The sequence below is a fragment of the Lepidochelys kempii genome, chromosome 10 (genome assembly GCF_965140265.1).
Source record: "Lepidochelys kempii isolate rLepKem1 chromosome 10, rLepKem1.hap2, whole genome shotgun sequence".
NCBI lineage: Eukaryota > Metazoa > Chordata > Testudines > Cheloniidae > Lepidochelys > Lepidochelys kempii.
The window spans coordinates 70,674,806-70,696,051 of NC_133265.1; the positions used below are offsets into that span (position 1 = coordinate 70,674,806).

The 21,246-nt window shown below is 45.7% G+C and overlaps 2 protein-coding genes across 6 annotated transcripts in view; one reads left to right on the forward strand and one right to left on the reverse strand.

The window, feature by feature from the left end:
- The window catches only part of LOC140895043 (interferon-stimulated gene 20 kDa protein-like), an 88,955-nt gene extending 84,848 nt beyond the window's left edge, over positions 1–4,107 (reverse strand). For all 5 annotated transcript variants that reach the window (XR_012154051.1, XR_012154050.1, XR_012154049.1 and 2 more), the window contains exons 1-3: positions 3,953–4,107; positions 1,460–1,613; positions 607–755 (exon numbers count right to left, since the gene is read on the reverse strand). The gene's annotated coding sequence lies outside the window, so the exon portion shown is untranslated. The remainder of the gene's footprint in view (positions 1–606; positions 756–1,459; positions 1,614–3,952) is intronic.
- Positions 4,104–18,777, forward strand: DET1 (DET1 partner of COP1 E3 ubiquitin ligase). Its single transcript, XM_073304166.1, has 5 exons — positions 4,104–4,282; positions 4,650–5,746; positions 11,674–11,864; positions 13,659–13,850; positions 18,255–18,777. The coding sequence occupies exons 2-5, from the start codon at positions 4,664–4,666 to the stop codon at positions 18,442–18,444; spliced, it is 1,656 nt and encodes a 551-aa protein (XP_073160267.1). The 5' UTR covers positions 4,104–4,282; positions 4,650–4,663; the 3' UTR covers positions 18,445–18,777.
- The last annotated feature ends 2,469 nt before the right edge of the window (positions 18,778–21,246 follow it).

Consider the following 21,246-nt stretch of genomic DNA (forward strand, 5'->3'; position numbering starts at 1 on the left):
GAAGGAAAGAGATGGCAGGGATACTATTATGCATTAGTGCAGTCTAATCTCAGTGATAAGAGGGCAAGAGGGAATCTCAGTTCAGATCCTTGGGAACATGATCACATGAAAAAACAAAAAAATTGGCTTCCTTGTTGGGATCCCACCATAGAGGCCAAGGACTCATTGGGCCCTGGAGCTGAACTCATCTGTCACACCTTTGAAATGGCCCATTGGTGGAGAGGCTGGTGCATGGGGACATGGTTGCCTGCTGTTGCCTGCCCTGATGATCTATAGAGGTTTCAATCTTTAGCACTGCTGAACCTGTATTTTTCACTGGCACAATATTCATAGTTTTATACGAATGGTCGAAATGCCAAACCCTTGGATTGCATTGTGTTCTGATAACAATAGGTCAGCTGCATCCATTGGGGACTGGCGTGGGGCACAACTCAGGCTGCATCACTTCTGTCATATTTAATGATCAATAGAGCCTACAACCACAGGGGCTGTTGTTGAATTAAATGCACAATACATAACAGGAACGTTGCAGAACCTCTCACTGAGAGGAGAGAGATATTCCAACCACCGAAGGAAGGGGTCAAAACAGGAAAAAGGTTTTCAAACCTGTGACGATTTTCACTGCCTCACTGAAGGACCAGGTGGCAACGTGACAGCACGCACTTGACTCTCTTCTCTGGAGGTGACCAGGCTTCCCAGTTTCCTTGGATCACAAATGTGATGAATTTGCTGGTCACAAGGGGCCAGGTCATATCCTTTAGAAAGGAACATTTTGAGTTAGCAAAACTGTTGCTCTCATTGACTCCTAATCTATTCCCAAATGGCAATTAGGAATGTGATAATCTTACTGGGAGTGGGCAAAGCCAGGCGATCCTCAGGAAGGAGGGTGGGGTGGACTCTCCTCTGAGAACTGATGTGAAGGGAGCATTAGAGTTTTCGAGCAGCATGGTTCTCTCTGACTAGAAGGGCAGTGAAATGGGGCACAGTGTGCCCTCCCCACATTGAGTATCAGCTTTTTCTGCATTCAGGCTGTACAAAACTCTTCTGGGGCGATGGTGCTTTACCAGGAGGGGAGGTAATGCTGGAAAGTGAAGGGTCAGGAAGGCTCCATGGCAGATGGCCAATGAGAGCTGGACTGAAGAAAGCAGGCAGTGGGGCAGTACAGGAGGGGGATTGTGCATCAGTCCCAGTCCTGAGGGGGGAACACCCACAACACATTTTGGAAAGACATGTTTGTGACAAGGTGTAATGGAATGCACTCGTGTATTCACCTTATGAGGTATCATTTGAAAACTAATATCTCACTGGTCAATAATATCATGGTGGAATGTATGTAGCAACATTCTGTGTAAAGTTATGAAATTCCCCCCTGTATAATGTTAAAGGCCCATGTTTAAAGTCACGTAACCATTAAGTAAAGCTGATCAAGCAAGTCTTAAACAAAGGGATGTGTGTTTACCTCAATTTGCATATAAGCTGTAAACAGAGCCCTCAGACAGAGGGGAGAGAAGGAACAGTATGAAATCTCCCCCCCACACACTTGATGTCTCCTTGCTCTCCACATGTGCCAGCAATGCCCCTCTGCCATGTACACTGGTCAAACTGGACAGTCTCTACATAAAAGAATAAATGGACACAAATCAGATGTCAAGAATTATAACATTCATAAACCAGTCGGAGAACACTTCAATCTCTCTGGTCACTTGATTACAGACCTAAACAAAAAGACTAAAAACAGACTCAAACGAGAGACTGCTTAATTGGAATTAATTTGCAAACTGGATACAATTAACTTAGGCTTGAATAGAGACTGGGAGTGGATGTGTCATTACACAAAGTAAAACTATTTCCCCATGTTTATTCCCCCCCCCCCCACTGTTCCTCAGACGTTCCTGTTAACTGCTGGAAATGGTCCACCTTGATTATCACTACGAAAGGTTTTCTCCCCCCGCCCCGCTCTCCTGCTAGTAATAGCTCATCTTAAGTGATCACTCTCCTTACAGTGTGTATGATAACACCCATTTTTTCATGTTCTGTGTGTATATAAATCTCCTCACTGTATTTTCCATTGAATGCATCCGATGAAGTGAGCTGTAGCTCACAAAAGCTTAGGCTCAAATAAATTGGTTAGTCTCTAAGGCGTCACTAGTCCTCCTTTTCTTCTGACTGCAAAGAACGTTATCTAAGGATATGTCTTCATTTGCAATGTTAAAGCGCTGCCATGGTGGCGCTTTAACGTGCCTGTGTTGTCGTGGCACCAGCTGTGTAGTTGCGGCACTCCACCTCCACAAGGGGAATAGCTACCACCGCTGGGAGCTGCTGGTGCACTGTCTACACTGCCACTTTACAGCGCTGAAACTTGCAGCATTAGAATCATAGAATCATAGAATATCAGGGTTGGAAGGGACCCCAGAAGGTCATCTAGTCCAACCCCCTGCTCAAAGCAGGACCAATTCCCAGTTAAATCATCCCAGCCAGGGCTTTGTCAAGCCTGACCTTAAAAACCTCTAAGGAAGGAGATTCTACCACCTCCCTAGGTAACGCATTCCAGTGTTTCACCACCCTCTTAGTGAAAAAGTTTTTCCTAATATCCAATCTAAACCTCCCCCACTGCAACTTGAGACCATTACTCCTCGTTCTGTCATCTGCTACCACTGAGAACAGTCTAGAGCCATCCTCTTTGGAACCCCCTTTCAGGTAGTTGAAAGCAGCTATCAAATCCCCCCTCATTCTTCTCTTCTGCAGGCTAAACAATCCCAGCTCCCTCAGCCTCTCCTCATAACTCATGTGTTCCAGTCCCCTAATCATTTTGTTTTTTCACACCCCTGAGCAAGAAAGTTGCAGCGCTGTAAAGTGGCAGTGTAGGCAAGGCCCAAGGGTCACTCTCAAGGAAATGCATTTCAAAGGGTGATTGAAGTATACACATAAGAGGCAAAACCACTCCAAGTTATCTCTCCCTATCGATCTCTCTTGAACTTAAGAAGACAAAAGAATCCAGCTGTTTGACTTTGGGAAGGATCCTGACCTGAAGACTGGTCAGTAATGTTGTTGGAAGCATATGGTAAGAATTTTACCTTGAACCAAGCCTAGTTTGTAAAAGTTTAGTACAGTATCTTTTTTTCTTATAACCATTTTTGACTTTAATGCTTTAATACTTGTGCTCACTTAAAACCTCTTTCTTTGTAGCTAAATAAACTTTTTTGTTCTTTAATCAAAATTAATCTAGTGTTGTGAACTGTGTGGGTAACTCCAACTAAGGTGGCAAATTGTATATTGTTCCTTTACAGGGACAACAGACCTTTATGATCTGATCTGTCCAGCAGAGGGCAGTACATTTTGGGGGGGGGAATCCAGGACTGGGAGTGTGTTGGGGTTACCCTGCATGTGGTAATCAAGGCTGCTGGTAGTCAGAGCGTGGCTGGTATTTGCTGACAGGCTGCTGGGGTCAGAATTGTTGGCCCAGGACACACAGACACTCAGGGTGTGACCTGCAGGCTGTTTGGCAGGAGCCCAGCTTAGAAGCCACAACAGCAAAGCACTGTGTGACACCCACAGCTGAAGGGCAGGGGTGACACAGCCCCTCGCTGCTCTGGACTGCACCCCAAAATGTCATACAAGGGAAGTGGGGTCGTGCCCCAGCAGCACTGCAGAAACCCAGGCCCCAGTAGGCCGTGGGAGCGTGCACCTGGGAGAGAGTTCCAAGTTCCCATGGCGTTTACCCCACACCCGCCATGCCCCTCAGAGCCAGGCTCCCCCCAGAGTCTGCCAGCCATGGCTGTAAAGCGAGGGCTCAGGCTAGGAGCAGGGGAGGGGCTAGGGTGGGCACTGCACGCTGGGCAGGGAGGTGCCTGGCACGCCTGAGGGGGCACAGCTCCCTCCTGGGCTATGCCTGGCCGGTGCCCTGGGTGGGGGGAGGTGGGGGGTGCCCTGCTCTGCTGGGGATGGGGCCCACCTGCCATAATGCCCGGCTGCCGTGGTTGCCATGGTCCCTGGCGGGGCCGGCCCGGCCCCTGAAGGCAGCTCCGAAGGGCCCTGGGCTCCCGCAGCCCCGCGGTGACTCCTCCGGCCGCCAGGGGCCACTGTCTGCCGGTTGCGGCGGACACTCGGCGCCTACCTGACGCCGTGGCCTCCGGAAGCCCTTCCGGGCTGGCGCGGTACCCTCTTGCTCTCGTCACCAAGGCTGCGGAGGAGTCGTTAGCAGCGCCGCCTGGGCGGAAAGATGGCGGCGGCCATAGAGTGACCGGACGGCGGAGGCGCCAGGGACCCGCTGCGGCCCGGAGAGGTGAGGAGACGCGCGACGCCCGCCAGCGCCCCCGGCTTCCGCCGCCGCACGCCCATCCTGGGGGCCCGCGGCCCCGCAGCGCCCCGGCGTCTGGAAACCGCTACCTCCGTTTGCCGGGGCGCCCAGGGCCCCCTAACCTTGTGAGCCTCCCACCCCCGGGCCCTGACGCTGGGGCCGCCTCCGGGGGAGCCTCCCGCGCCCCCTCTCCTCAGCAGGCATCTCCAGAGCACCTCGCCTCTGGGTTACCCTTGCGGCGCCCTGCACCCCTAGGAGACCCCCTGACAGTACCCCCCCGCGACACGGTCCGGTGTAGGATCGTGCTGCTCCCTGTCCAGTACAGTGGCCTCTGTGTTTCCTTCCCTCCCAGGGAACGATGAAGTGATGGATCATGACACTCCAACCATCAGGCCCCGCAGAATCCAGAACCAGAACGTCATCCACCGTCTGGAGCGCCGAAGGATCAGCTCTGGTAAGGCCGGCACCCACTGGCACCAGGTCCGGGTCTTCCACCAGAATGTCTTCCCCAACTTTACTGTGGTCAACGTTGAGAAGCCACCCTGCTTCCTGCGCAAGTTCTCCCCCGATGGGCGCTACTTCATTGCTTTCTCCTCGGACCAGACCTCCCTGGAGATCTACGAGTATCAGGGCTGCCAGGCAGCAGAGGATCTCCTACAGGGTTATGAGGGCGAGATCTTGGCCAATGGCAATGACCAAAGATCTGTTAACATCCGTGGGCGGCTCTTTGAACGTTTCTTCGTCTTGCTTCATATCACTAATGTGGCCTCCAATGGCGAGCACTTGAACCGCGAGTGCAGTTTGTTCACAGATGACTGTCGCTATGTAATCGTTGGCTCTGCTGCCTACCTGCCTGAGGAACCTCATCCCCCATTTTTTGAGGTTTATCGCAACAGTGAGTCGGTGACCCCTAATCCCAGGTCCCCTTTGGAGGACTATTCTCTGCATATCATAGATCTTCACACAGGTAGACTGTGTGACACAAGGACATTCAAATGTGACAAAGTCATCTTGTCTCACAACCAGGGCCTATACCTGTATAAGAATATCTTGGCTATTCTCTCTGTGCAGCAGCAGACTATTCATGTCTTTCAGGTGACGCCTGAGGGCACATTCATTGATGTACGGACTATAGGTCGCTTCTGCTATGAGGATGATCTCCTGACCCTGTCCGCTGTCTATCCAGAAGTGCAGCGAGACACTCAGACAGGGATGGCAAACCCGTACAAAGAACCCTTCATAAATTCTCTGAAACACAGACTGTTGGTGTACCTGTGGAGGAGGGCAGAGCAGGATGGGAGTGCAATGGCAAAAAGGAGGTTCTTCCAGTACTTTGATCAGCTGAGGCAGCTGCGCATGTGGAAAATGCAGCTGTTGGATGAAAGCCATCTGTTTATTAAATACACCAGTGAAGATGTGGTCACATTGCGGGTGACAGACCCTTCACAGGTAGGGCCTGTCCTCTTTGGGCAGCTTATTGCTTTGTTGAGGTTATTCTCATGCAGATAAATACTGTAAACTACATTTCTGGTCTAAGTGCTGATTTGGGTCTTTGAGTGTTGGGTAGAAATGTTCTGTTAGGACCTACACAGTATATAATTTTGGATCCTGTTGTGAGGGGCCTTGGTGGTATCTTTGATGGGATTCAGTAAGATTCCCCCTCTCTCAATGTCTAAACTTCATAGAAATTAGAAAGAGAGAAGACCAACGTGGTTATCCAATTCCGTCTTCCCGCAAATGCAGGATCGTTTCCTGTACTACACTTATTGGTGCTTTGTCCAGTCTGTTGTTTTTTAGTAGTCAGGATCAGGGACCTATTATGTCTGGCATTGTACAAATGCAGGCTGAAAAATAGTCTCTGTCCTGATGAGCATACAATCTGATTATAAATGTCCCGAGTGACAGTATTTCTACTTCCCTTGGGTGACTATTTCACAGTTCAATGGAAATTTTTCTTAATTTCTTCCAATTATTCCTAATTATATTCAAGTGCTACCCTACGTATTGTGACCTTTTTTCCGTCTTTGGTAAATATACCCTTCAGTTACCTGTTGAGAGTCATCCAGTCATTTCCCCGTCAGATGTCTTACACAAACTATACAAAAAGAAAAGGAGTACTTGTGGCACCTTAGAGACTAACCAATTTATACAAACTATACAATTAGTCCTTTAATTTAGCTTATTATTTCAACCCCTCCATTTTGTTGTTGATCATTTTGTTCCTTTTCCCCACTCTCACCAGTTTCTTTCTGTTGAAGGGTGCCCAGAACTAAATAGTGCTTCAGAGGCAATCATGCCAGAGTAATATAAAGAAAGAACTGTTAATTTCCCTACTCTGTGGTCTGCAGACTCTGCATGTGCCACCCCAAACTGACCTTTTTTTCTTGCCATATTGTACTGCATAGTTGGATCTCTAAGCCATTACTGCTTTCCAGATGCTTCTTTCCTATTAGGTATGTGTGTTTGAGTATTTTTCAGATGTGATGACATTTTTCCAAGCTGAATCTCACTTTCTCTGCTTAAATTCTAATCTCTCAAAGCCTCTTACTATCTTTCTATCCTGGATGGTATTTGCAATTCCCAATTATTCCTGGGAGAATTCTGCACCAAAAAATTAAGAATTCTGCACACAATATTTTAAAATTCTGGAAATGTTATTTGTCAGAATCATGCCAGTTTCAATTATTTTGGTAGTTTATTTCAAAATACCTGTCAGCAAGTATGTCTGTAACAATACAGACAACAAAAAAGATTCAGGAAATGGTTTTTGACAAATAGATTCCCTACTAGGCATAAAGAAAAGGAGTACTTGTGGCATCTTAGAGACTAACCAATTTATTTGAGCATAAGCTTTCGTGATATTAATACAGAACTTTAAGTAATAATTCATTTAAAGTACAATTCAGAAATGTATTTCCTGCACCCCTCCAAAGCAGTGCAAAGGCTTTGGGAAGTTGGGGGTATTGGAGGAGCTGAGGGAGAGGGAAGGAGTCTGGGAGAGAATCTGGAGTGTTGTTGGGTATGGGTGGGGGAAGTATAGAACAAGGTGTTTTTCTGGAGGGGGGGGGCAATTGTTAGGGAGTTTGGGAGCCTCCCCCAGGCAGACCCTGGCTGTCTACTAGCCTTTCCCATTCAATCAGGTACATCTGCCCCTGTCCTTGTGTGTCCCTGCACTCCCACTCCTCGTTCAGCCAGGCATATCTGCAAATGTGCCTGTGTGGTCCTGCACCCCCACTCCCCTCTTTCCCCATGTGTCCCTGCATCCTAACTCAGCTATGCATAGCTGCCCTGTCTCCATGTGTCCCTGCACCCCCCTCTTCCCATTCAGCCAGGTATAGCTGCCCATATCCCCCTGTGGTCCTGCATCACCATTCCCATTCAGCCCCTGGGTCAATGTTGTCCCCCACTAGCTCCTGTACCCAATCTGTCTCCCCTCACTAGCTATTATGAACTCCAGTCTGCGTGACCCCTCACAGCAGCCCCATATGCCCCACTCTCTGTCTCCCCCCCACCCCATTCCATGCCTCCTTACCTGACTCTGCAGGCAGGGTTCTGTGAGGAAGACAGCATTAGCCCCCTCCCTCTCTATGGTTGGCTGCTCCTGCTCATGAGCCAGTTGTCCTCTCTTCTGACAGCACATCAGCCCCTGGTGGGCAAAAGATGTAATTGTAGCGTGACTCCTCACATGACTTCCCTTTGCCTTCCTGTCAGAATCAATTATTTTGCGGGGGGAAAAAAATCTGCGGAGGACATTAATTCTGCACTTGTGTAGAGGTGCAGAATTCCCCCAATTTAGTATCATCTGCTATCTCTAATTAAAATGTTGTTTACTCCCGTTTCCAGGTCGGTAATGAAGTTAAATCAGACCAGCTCTAATGCCTATCTCTGTGGTAGACATCCTTTACCGCTCTGTCCCCACCATAACACATGTTTGTCATTGCCTTTTTTCCTAGAGATCTTCAGTTTTCAATCCATGTGAGATGGTCTGAGACTACTTTAAGTTTTTTAATCTATTTAATTCCTTTCATCTGCTTTTTTTATAATTCTATTAAAAATGTCTGGCAAGAACTCTTTCTAAACTTGCAGTGCTGCTCATTGCTCGCTGTTCTGTTTCCTCCCTGCCCCCCCTTCAATATTTGTCCCATTGTTTTTCAAGGGCTAGAAGTTGGAATGAATGGATGTTAACTGTCCACTTTGAAGATTTCTTTGTGTGTTACTTCTTCCATTGTGCACATACATTAGTCTGCTGTAGATTGTGTGCACTGTTTATTATTGTAAAGTAGTTGAGGATTGAGAGTCTTTTGTAAAAGCAGCATTGAAATATTTGTCTAACAAATACACATAAACAACATGGATATTGCAAAGATATTAAACCTTTGTCCAAGTGGGTTGCAATTTGGGAGGTTTTGGGGCCCACTTTACTGCTCCTGGAGTCTTGAGCTCTGTCAGTGGCCAAAAATATCATAAGCCTTCCTGATTCGGTGAATGCAACCAGTGCTCTTGGATCTGGACTTTGACAGGCATCTGTGACTGGTCACTGCAATGCTCTCTAGAATGCTTCCATTTGAAGACCACTTAGACTTCACAGCTAATGCAGATTGTGGCTGGCTTGAAGCTGCAGAGGCAGGCAGAAGACTACACTAATTCCTCAGGAGGTGAACTTAGCTTCCCCTTTGTTTCTGGGTCCACTTCCAGATATTGACTTTGATCTGTGAAGCTCTGTGTAGGTTCTGGCAGTCTGATCAGCTGAGGCATTCAAGATAACTGGTTAACAGGTTCTAGATTTAAGCACCTGTTGCAAGCTGTTCTGTGTGTAGGGCTCTCAGTTGTGGAAAGTCTTTCCCCTTACTTCTGATTTGAGGGAGCTAGAGCTTATTGACAGTTAGGCCCATCTCATCTCCTAGGGGTTCCATGAGGAGGGGTTGGGTGGATTGGTATTTAGGGTACTGTTTTTTTTGGTGCATTGAGAGGGAAAAATTAAGGTTTTAATTTTTATTAAAACTCACTAAAAGGTTGTTTTTCAAATGTTGTACATGAAGCTTGAGTTTTGATAAACACATTTATGCATCTTAATAAACAAGAAGTGGTACAAAGTAAAGCAAAAATGGTCACGTTTTAGATGTGCCAACCTGGCCACAAGGTCCCTTCTTCATGCTCTGCCACTTCCACTGCTCTTGGATGGTTTCTATGACAGTTGTAGCAGGGTTCTATATTTAGTGAAAATTCTGTTCTTTCCTCTGCACTTGAGCCTAACCTTTCCTTTGTTTGTTTGATTATGCAGTGAGGCCTAAAATTATGATCCAGTTGAATATCTATGGCTGGTTTATTCCCACACACACACACACACTTAGGATCTGAGCTTTAAATTGGCAGTGACATGGACCAGATGATTTAGTAGGTTTTTCCTATCTCAATCATCTGATTAACACCAGCACGAGTAGTGGGAACCTATACTGAAAGTATGGAAGATGAATTCTCAGTTATTCAGATGGGTCGAGATATGCGTTCTATGGAAATACTATGTTTTGCTCAATAGCTATGTGGTTACCTAACTTATGCCAAGTATAGCATAACATCCTACCCAGGAACTACAAGTGGCTTTAAAACATAATTTGAGAAAAGTTTCTCTGGTTTAGCACATTCTATAGACACATAATTACAGTAAATATAGAGATCCCTGTAAAAGAAATATCTTAAGTGTAATTTTGCAATCTTTAAAGTGGTAAATATTTGTACAGGAATGAATCGAGGGTAGTCAAGCCCTTCTCCTTCCCTCTGCACTCCAATCCTATAGCCCAGAAGGACTTTTTTTTTTCCGGAGGTGGTGATTTAGCTAATAGTTCAGGTGATTGGGAGTAATGTGTGGGTATTTGGCAACCACCCGTTTCCCCCATTTTCTGAATAGTCTAAGTACAATGTGTCAGTAACAGCTCCCTTGAGAGAGAAAACTGGATAGCATGGACCAACTTCTCCAAAACCAACACAATTCTTTAACAAGCCATGGGCTTGGTATAGTGATAGTCTAAACTCTGTCCCATTTTGAGAGACCCATCTGAGTTCTTTCCTCATTCTTCTTCTCCCCAGCCCACAAATTATCCTAGAGGGTGAAGTCTTGAGGTGTGTCTGCAGCTGGGCTTTTTTGTAAAATGAGGCCAGTCTTGCATTGTGAGTATAGCAAGGTGGAGTCTATAGGTTGGGAATATGTTCAGAGCTTCCCCAAGCATCTAATATATATGGAAATCCTAAGGTCTGAGTTCATCTGGATTTACAAAGGTGCTACTCTGTTGTTAGAGGTCAAGCATGTGACTGGTATCTGGGTTTGGGACGGGATGGCAAAACTGTGGCTCACAAGCCACATGCAGCTCTTTTACCATTAAAGTGCAGCTCGCACAGCCCACTATGCCCCCTCATTCTTCACCTACCAGACTGGGGGAGGAGAGGAAGCTCAGGACCTCTGCCTTTTTAGTGGGACGGTGCGGTAGGGGCTTCTGTCCAGCGGGGAGGTGGGTCTTGGGGCATCAGCCCTGCAGAGCACACCTGGCAGGGCTCGGGGTTTCAGCAGGAGCTGGGCCGAAGCCCCAACCCTGGCTCCCAGCAGATGTGCTCCGACATTTGAACTTCTGAAGATTGTTGTATGTGGCTCTGAAGGCCAGTAAATTTGGACACCCATGGTTTGAGAGTTAGTGTCTTTAGCGATTGAGTAACCTTATCTAGGGAAAGATTTATTGCAGAAGTACCTGACTCATGTTTTGGATTTACAATGGCACCTGGAAATTCTTGGATAAGAGTGTCAGTATTAAAAAGGAATAGTTATTGTCCTTCAGACTTTCATTTCTATAATGGGTAAAACTTTTGCAGGCAATGTTGGAACACAATGCACTAAAAAATCTCATCTCTGCATGCTGGAAATATTAAGAGGGGGAAAACAGTAAATGCCCCCCAAAAAGCTCTCAGCTCTTCACATACAAGAAAAATAATTTGTTGCCAGCCAGCACCTGGTTTAAAATCACTTCCCCAGCAGGAAAGAAAATTAAATCTGCCACTTTAAAAAGCATTTTATATTTGGTGGAGAGTGAGGAAGAGAAAACAGAAATATTGACGTCCAGTTTGAAATGAAAAATTGAAAGTGCATTTAGTTCCCTTCATAAATACACTGTCGTGAATAGGCTGGATAATCTGGTACCCTCTGAGGTATTTGAATAGCATAATGAATTTGTATAGTGAATGTGAGATTCTCCTACATTGCAGAGTAATCATGGGTAGTCTTTTGTGTGTGTGTTGTGTGTATGCGGGGGGAGGGATTCCCAACTAATATGGACACTGTATTGTCTGTCTGCACTCGGTTGGAAAACCACTAACTCTGCTACTCTCTGCAGCCTTCATTCTTTGTTGTGTACAACATGGTGACCACAGAAGTTATTGCTGTGTTCGAGAACACTTCGGATGAGCTACTGGAACTCTTTGAGAACTTCTGTGATCTCTTCAGGAATGCCACCCTGCACAGCGAGGCTGTCCAATTTCCCTGCTCAGCTTCCAGTAACAACTTTGCCAGACAGATCCAGCGCCGGTGAGCCATTCGGAGCATGCCTTATACCATATGGGTACATGCTCAACACTGCCAGCCAAAGGCCAGTATCAAATAGCGGTGGCAACCTTGAGAAACATAGCTCATTAGTGACTGACCTGGTGTATGAGTCCATTCTGAACATGGCACATCTCACCACAGCCTTATGGTTCTGAAATGTGCTGAAAACTCAAGGCTGAGGCAGGGTACGTCTGGTTCTGTATTCCACATTCACTGTCTTGTTTGGTCTGCCATGTAAATGGTAGACCAAGGCTAGAAAATATACAGTGGACAAGCTAAGCACTCAACCCTAGGGAGAAAGATTTCTGAGGGAAGCATGCTGCCAGCACACCTTGTGCTGTGACTTCCTTTGGGGCTGTTTAAGTGATGCTCTCTGAGTAGTTAGGGCCCAAAACTAGGATTTGTTAAACCAAAAATGTCACCACATTTGGGATTTATTTTGCCAGACAGGTTTCCCCAAATGTAATATGAATAAAACTGTGTGTTTATGGCATTTTCTACAATTTCAGCAAAAAGTATGCTGTTCCTTTTTTTCAGTGGGACCTTCCTTTCCAGTGTGAGAGTAAAACTGACCAGTCTAGTGTCACAGTGAAGGTGGAGGGAGAGATAAAAGTAAATCAGGCTTCTAAAATTCTTGTAAATAGACTAAAGTCATGTGAGTAATGCAGGTGGTGATGTTTCTAAAATGTGGTCCTAGGAATATGTGGTGATGTACCCAAGTGTGCCAGAGCCTTTTGTACTTCCCACAACTTATTAAACTTCAGCAGAACTATATAGTGACCATTGCTGCCATTGCTTATAGGGGAGACTTCTGTTGATTCAAGTTGTTGAATCCCTGCAAGTGAAGGGACTTAGTCGTCTTGTATATTTCCATAACTCCCACTGGAGATTCCGTACTGCTTGTGAGAGACAGAACTTAATGCCAACATATGAAGTGCGGCTCTTGTTTTGTAGCTGAAACCAGAGGCAAAAACCTCTTCAGTCTTCTGCTTGGTGGTAAGAGCATATAACGGAGGTGGTTATAGGGTTGGTATGGTGCTTGTTAGATAAGTAAACACAATAGGCCCTTGCCCTGAGAGTTTACAGTCCAATATAAACTGTTCCTGATAAGTTGCTCTTATACCACTGGTCTCATAAAAAAAGTTGGATCTCACCAGCAGAAATCTCAGATTCTGCTTACTAACTTGTAAAGAAGAAAAACTCCAATCCAGATCAATCTTCTCACAGGAAAGAACTTTTCAGACTGTGCTGAGCTAAACAGCTGCAGGCTTCTTTCTTCAAGGTGGTTCTTCTTCTACAGTTTCTTCCCTTTATGCAATCAAAACATAATGGCTGGGGAGAGATGGATTCCCAAGTCCTCCTTTAACCTCAGGAATTCAACTGTTATAGCACACCCTTCAGGCTTCACTTACAATGTTTACAATCTTTGCAATAAAACCTGGATTGATTGATAAGCTGCTAATCCATCTTTCCCCGTTTCTGATCTGTACATTTCCAGTACTGCTGGGCAGCTGTAGCCAGACCTTGTGGAATGACAAGTTCCTATCCACTTGTCAGTCCGTAGTTCCAAAACAGAATAGAATACTGGTAAAAGGTTACCAGAATTGAGACTGATGGTGTACTGGATGAAATACAACTTCTGAATTTAGTAGTACTAGTTTTTAAACTGCTGCAGTTTTGATTTTTATCTCTGTCCTTTTCAAACACTAATGTATCTACATTGTGCCATTTACCTGTGTGCTTTGCAAATAAAATCTGTCCCTTTGTGTGCTCCAGGTTTAAGGACACTATTGTGAATGCAAAGTATGGAGGGCACACAGAGGCTGTGCGGAGGCTGCTGGGTCAGCTCCCAATCAGCGCTCAGTCCTACAGTGGCAGTCCTTACCTTGACCTCTCCCTCTTCAGTTATGATGACAAGTGGGTGTCAGTCATGGAACGGCCAAAGACATGTGGAGATCACCCCATCAGGTATGAAGAAGAGTCAGAAAATTGCATATGGCTAGGACTGAATGTGTGTTTCTCAGAAATGTACATGTGTCTCAGACTGAAGTGTATATATAGGGCTGTTTGCCTTTTCCCCTCCTCTGTCCCATTCCAGCAAAGTCCTTGTGTAAATTATTCCAGAGAGACCAGTAAATTAGGAAGCTCTGTCTTTTCTCTCCTATGGACTGTGCCTATTTTACATACACACATTTACATTCGGCTCTTTCAAAATTGGAGTTGAGGCGCATTGGCCATGTTGAAAGGCAGAAATGGGTAGCGAAACTTGAACAGCCTTTTATATGAACATTAAATTCCTCCTCTTCCCAGACTCCAGCCTTCTGCTATATGACAGCCAACATGCTATGGTTGCAATGTATGAGTTTGCTTTGCCACGTCAAGAAAATGCTCATTTTGGGAGGTGGGGCTGGCAAGCACTTATACAGGTCTGATTTGTTTAAATATCTTTATATGTTATCCATAACATTCACAGCAGGGTTTGACTGTCTTCATACTCCATTGTCTGTAATGCACACTGAGAAACTTAGAAACCAATGTCATCTTTCACTATGAACTTTATTCCTCTTCATTTAACAAACACTGGAGTCCGTGGTCCCCTTTTCCCTATCGTCCCTTGTGTTTCTCATTAATTGGAAACCTATAATGCACAAGAAACTTGCTTGCACAGCAGAAGCTTTGGTCAGACCTAAGGGCGATTCTTCTTATTTCTGTCTGTGCCTTATTAACAGGACTGTGCCTAACCTTGAAAGTAGGGAGGTTTGCAATGCTCCTTGCAGACTAACAGGTGGAGCTTGCACATTTCTATCTTGGGCATGCACAAATTGTTTCTGTCTATTGGCCACAGCAATGGATTTCAAGAATAGCTGTTTGGATTCTGGCACTTCCCCCACCAGATTCAAAACGTCTTAAGGAAGATCATACTTTGGGCCTAAATGTGCTGAGTGTCCCAAGGCAGAAAACTGCACAGCTCTTAGTGCTTGAAGAGCAAAATAAATCCTACATTTTGTGAACAAAGAGAGAGATTGAAGAGTTGATCCTGTGCTCTGTGACTGCCCTGAGGTTGGTGTCTTGTTCTGCCCAGAGAGATGGGAAACAGGTCGCAACCACCAACTTTATTGCTGTCCACAGTATTCCCTCCTGCACCATGCACATGACACCTGCCTAAGATTTGGGAACTTTTGACCATTCATACACACAATCCCCAAATCATAGCTATTTAATTGATTTCTCGTGTATGGTTTGGTTTGATCTCAAACTCTGTGCAGTCTGCAGAGAAATATCTGCTTCTTTTCCTGTCACTGTACTTGATGTTCAGAGATCTCACTGGGTGGTGTTTGTCCGCATCTGCCAACATTTGTGCCACTTCTACAGACAAAAGGGAGTAGGACTGCAGACATTTGCTATGGTCACGTCTTCTGTAATAAACAAAGCAAACAACCACCTTCCCTCTCTCCCCTGAGTAGACGTGTAGCTTTGCGCTTTAGAAGATCAGGTTATAAAATGCCAGAGTCAATCAGGACTTGAATTGGGGTTTGGAGCTGTGGGGGGGCTCCTGCTTCCCAGCTGCCTGCTTATAGTATGTAGGGCAATTCAATAGCAGAAGTAACCCTTAACCCTTGAACAGCTGGAAAAGTGCTGCCGTGTTTCTCTCACACAAGACAGTGATTAATAAAATACAACAGCGGCCCATCATGCAGAAATCGGTTTTGAAATAAAGACGCATTAGCTTATTTTCCTTTACTGGTAATGTAGGATTTATAGTGACAGTTCCATGCACCTGGCTTTGGCACAGAGCCCATCAGCAGCCCAAGATACACTCAATCTATATTTTATTTTCTTCTACGCCATACATGGTTTGAGGTCCCATAGTTGTGTCCTGCACCGACTCGGCACCCACTCATGCTGCCTTTAGCTTACCTCCTCCTCACTCTTGTTTTTACTGTCTCTCTTCCCCTGGAAGGCTGCAGCAGCCCTCTCTCAGCTGCTGGAGTGGTTAACATCCTGCTTCCTGGCCTCTTTGCTGATGGAATGCCTTCAGGGCCTTTTCCCCAATATCTGTTTACAAGAGGCTTGGCAGCAAACTCACAGCAGGGAACTACAAAGCTTGTGGGGGAGATGCATGGGCTGCCAAATCCTTAACACAGCAACTTCTGTGTTAGGGGGTTAAATCTTGTAAATCTAAAGGGTTAATAAGGAGCCTACAGAAATGGTCTGCAGGTAAATTTACCATTTTTGTACAATTTGAAAAGCCTGGTCTTGTTGTTTTTATTGACGCAAGGTCTTATATTTCAGTGCCTAGTTTATCCACAGAGTGAGAGTCCATGGAAATGGCCTCTGATTGCAGAGCACTATACCAAACTGAGCACATCTTTGAGATTACCTGAGATTACAGGGAGCTCATCTTGAGTGTGTTTAAATTACATTGAATTGTGAAAAGAGGAGCAGCGCATAGGCCCTGTTTTAGTTAGAAACCAACCCCCCACATGCCTAGTTCTGTGTAGGAGGGAGCTTTTTAGAAAGTCAACTACTTCTAGATGATCATAATGGTCCCTTCTGACCTTAGTATCTATGAATCTAAGATTGTAACTCTTTTGCTTCGTTCTTGTGTGTAATCGGCATGCCAGCTGGTTGGCATTCTTATTCAGGTGAGGAGGGAGAATGGCGCACTAGAAAAATGCAAGGAATTTAGCAATTCCTTAAGTGCATTATCAAAACCTGGAGGGTGTCTGATATTGAAAGAATCTGTCTGGAGCCATTGCTGCCAGCCTAAGAGCTGTGAGTGCATCAGGCTAGCAGGTGGTGTTGGGAAGAATGTGCTCTGATACAAAAGCAATTTTGAGCTGAAACCAGAGGCAAATGCAAACAACCAAAAGCTACAAGGCAGGAAGGAAATGGAAACCGATAGGGACAGAATGACCAGCACGAGTCTGTGCTCAGAAAAAGGTCCTAGTAGTTGAGCCAACTTCAGGGCCAGTGCTGATGGATTTGCGTAATAACAGGAGGCCATTTGGTTTCCAAATTATCAGAAGAACCCACTGAAGTATTGGGTGGAAGGTGAAGTTGCTGAGATCATTGTGTTCTGCTAGAGATGTAGGGGGGTGCAGCTTGAAACAGCATAACTCTTGGACATGGAGAGGAGTTCCTCCACAACACAGGAAAGATCAAACAAACAAAGGAGGGCTAGGCAGAACTCCCTTTAGAGGCAGCCAACACTGCTCTGCTTATGGGCCAGAAAGTCAGTGGAGAGCAATGTCCACTTCTTACCTGAGCCACATTGCAGAGCACTTCAGGTTTGTGGAGCAAGGGTCCTATCTGAGTCTCAGAGCTGGATCTCTGCATGGTAGTACATTGGGTGATTTCTTTCCCTTTCCAGATCACCCAGACTTGCTGTGATCACTGCATTTGGCCATTAAGTGACTTCCTCCTAGGCTCTTACATTGACAGTTTTCACTGAAAATCTGCAAGTGACTGTGAAGTCTGGCTGTAAAGTAGTTTAAGGAACCCTAGAGCAAGTCAAGTCCAGTAGCTCTCATACATCTTCTGAATGGGGATACAGTGAGGGGACATGATGTGCGAGTAGCCAAGTCACGTAGCAGCAATGTGGTGTTGTGAAGTCTTTTTGGTAGAACAGGAGAGAACATTCTCACAGTTCTCACAGTTGGAGAGCGAAGGCTGTTTAAAATTTATGGGTCTGTTTTCTCATTTGCTCATGTGTAACTCCTATTATGACTATGGGAGATGTTTGGCTTAATGGCCAAATGCAGTGATCACAACAAGTCTGGGTGATCTGGAAAGGGAAAGAAATCATCCAATATACTACCATGCAGAGATCCACCTCTGAGACTCAGATAGGACCCTTGCTCCACAAACCTGAAGTGCTCTGCAATGTGGCTCAGGTAAGAAGTGGACATTGCTCATTTGCTCATGTGTAACTCCCATTATGACTATGGGAGATGTTACAGTGGGATGGTAGGGAGCCAGTATGTATTTTATTAGGGATAAACCCTTTTATTCTAACTGTGGATCCCGAAATCGGAGGCCGCAAGAGTGAAATACAGCTTTTTGCAAGAGGCTTCTCTCATTTATGGCAATAAAATGAGTTAAAAAGTTAGAGATTAAAAACTTCTACCCAGGAAGGGACTTTCCCTACATGACCTTCCATCATTTGTATTGCTTAGTCAATGCTACGTATTGGCCAGGGTAGGCTGAGTCTGTCGCACCATCTTGCCAGCATGCCTTTGGGTAAATACCAGGGATGGAATAATGAGCAGTCATCAGTGGCACCTGTCCCTTTTCATGCAGAGTTCAAGATGGCAAAACCAGTGAGCAGGAATAGACATAATAAGCATTCTCTGTTTCTCTTCCTTACAGATTTTATGCCAGGGATTCTGGCCTCCTGAAGTTTGAAATCCAAGCAGGACTCTTGGGCCGACCCATCAATCACACAGTACGACGCTTGGTTGCATTCACCTTTCACCCCTTTGAGCCCTTTGCTATCTCGGTGCAGCGGACTAATGCAGAGTATGTTGTTAATTTCCACATGAGGCACAGCTGCACATAGTACAATACTGGGCTGGGACAGCTGTTGCCATCATGGACACACCAAAACGGGACACTCATGCCTTCTAGGAAACCAAACCATTGCTCACCTAAGGAACCTGACGTGGAAGCCCTAACCAACCAGCATTGTTCCCCAGCATCTGCAGCTGGCACTCGCAAGCCATTGAAAGAGAATCCCATTATGCTTCTGAAGAAGCCATCTTGATCGGAGATTAGTCTTGTGACCATTTCTTTCTATAGATACCATCCAGTTCATATTGCCAAAGCCCCTTGTTGCATTAAATCCTGTCTTTTCCCATAACTATTGGTGAACAAAATGTAGCTGAGAAACCTTGCCTGTTTCCCCAAGAAGTGTTGTTTTTTCTCTCGCTTTGTCTGCTTTGTGATAGCAAAGGCAGAGTTCTCCAAGACTCCTTCTGTACCAGTGCCCTTCCATCTAGTCAAGACAAGTAGTCCATCTTACAGAGCGAGAATAGAAGCCATGGTGGTGGGTTTTTTTTTAAAAATTTGTACCTTCACTGTTATGAGGAAATGAAACTAGCTCTTGTGATTCACACAGTGCACTCAAGCCATATCAATATGCAGGGTATTAGGGGAGAAAGGTCTCTGTTAGTGGGGAGGTCTAGTAGTTAGAGCAGGTCACTGGAAGCAGGGGAGATGATTTCTGTTCCTGACTCTTATGCAAGTCACTTAATCTTTGTGCCTTAGTTTCCAACCGTAAAATGAGGATGTGACTGAGCCACCTTCTGTAAAGAACTTTGAGCCCCTCAGATGAAAGGTGGCAAAGGGAGGGAAACCAGAACAGCTGACTGTATGCCTAATGTGTGAGCTGGTGGGTAGCTAGCAGCAGGAATGCACGAGAGAGGCTTGGAACTTGAGAGCAGCTTTCTCTTTGGTGCCTCAGTTAGGGAAAAGCACTGCATGGACCAGGAATGTATCCCCAGGGATGTGTCGTCCTCTTCCCTCACCCTGTTTCTGCTGACAGGATGGGAAAGAGCCAGCCCCAGTCTTTGGTGCATGCCAGGTACGTAAATGTGGAGAATGTCTGACTTGTGGCATCCTTGTCTTTCCCATGACTACTATGTGATGCCTCAAACTGTAAGGTTATAGTCACCAGGGATAACGGAGTTAGACCTGAGAGAGCTGATTCCATAGTGTCTGCATCTGTTTGGCACTAGAATGTTGCTGTACTTGCCTTTCCCCTGCAGTTAGAAGACAGCTAGGCTGGATTTTGCACTGGGAGAAGGGGAGACTTGGATTCATGTGTATTGCTGGGAGCTTGTAGCCGAAGGTTTGACTTTGCTGACTTAATGCTGCCTGTCCTCTCCTGCTTTACACCCTATTCTCTGTGAGAACTGGGGGTTAGGTGGTAAGGGGTGCCAATGGGTGACTCCCTGGGATTGAAGCACATCTTGCTGGTGTGTTGCTGTATACTTGAAGCAAGATTGACTTCTACGTTGTCTGAGATGTCTGCAAAATGAGCTGCTGGACTTGAATCCAGAAGAAGTGCACCTAAATGCCTCTGGGTCTAAGCTAGTGCAGGCTTATAAAAATGCTGGCCCTGCCACATGGGCTTTCTCAAAACGTGTGCATACCAAAAATGTGCATGTTGCTAGGGAATGTTGTCATCTTAGGCAAACACGGGGCTGGTGAAAGGTGCTGGATTGACACTGGAGACTGCTGTTCTCTGATGCACATGATGGGCTGTGACAGGGCACTGTCCTTGAGGGCGCCCCCCTCGAAGGAAAGCCCTTCAGACTAAAAGCCCATTCATATCTGCTGAAGGTACCAAAAAGGGGGCTAGTTTTGGTTAACGTTGTGGCCACTTGTCTGCTCAGAAAGTCCCGAGGTCACAAGCTCATCTCACATATCACTGAATAGCCATCAGATAATCTTATTTTTGTCACTATTGACCTGGGCAAGGTTTGGATACCTCACCTAGATGTGACAGGCTCCACATCCCACACCAGATTCTTTGAGCCATCCTGTCCTTTGGATGTTTACAGCCCTCAGTGTAGTTCTTTTGCTCTATCTTCCTTTCTTCTCTCCTCCCAAACATAACCCCATCTCAACACTATAACGCAGTTTTTGTATAAGGATCTCAAAGCACTCTTACAAAAGTATTGCTGCCATTTTGCAGATGGTGAAATTGAGACTCAGATGAAATAATTCATATGACCTTGTGTAAACTGAGTATCGAATTGACTTCCAGTTGTAACCAGTAGTCCATCCGCATCTGTGCAGGATTGCTAAGGGCTTTCAAAGCCGGGCTATGGAAAATGTAGTCCTAGGGCAAGAATACATATTTCTTTGTCTTCTTTCCCAGGGTATTTGAGTTGATGGGAAGTTTCTCGGGGCTGCAACAAATGACTCCAGGTTGGGAGGCCGCTTGCTGGGGGAGGTGTCAGGACATGCATGCAGTAGTGCCTCATTCCTCTCCAGCCCAGAACACTATTTCATGGTTTTAGAATCTTTCACCTACAATCTGTTTCTCAAATTCTTTCTATTAAAGCTCTGAGCAGGGAGTCTTCGCATATTGTCTCCTGCTTGATAAAACGCACTGTATCTGATAGATAACTGAGTTATCTGCTTCCTCTCTCACCAAAACTTCACTCTTCATTACCCTTTTCCATTGTTAATGTATCTTTCTGTCTTTCCCAAAAGTTCTCAGCAGTTCCCATTAACTCCTTAATGCCACAAGCTAGCATTCCTTCACCCTGGAGCTCCAGATGGGGTAGAGCCGTGCTTCAAAATATCTCCGCTTTCTGTTGATACCGTTTCCTTTAAGTGATATAAGTAACAA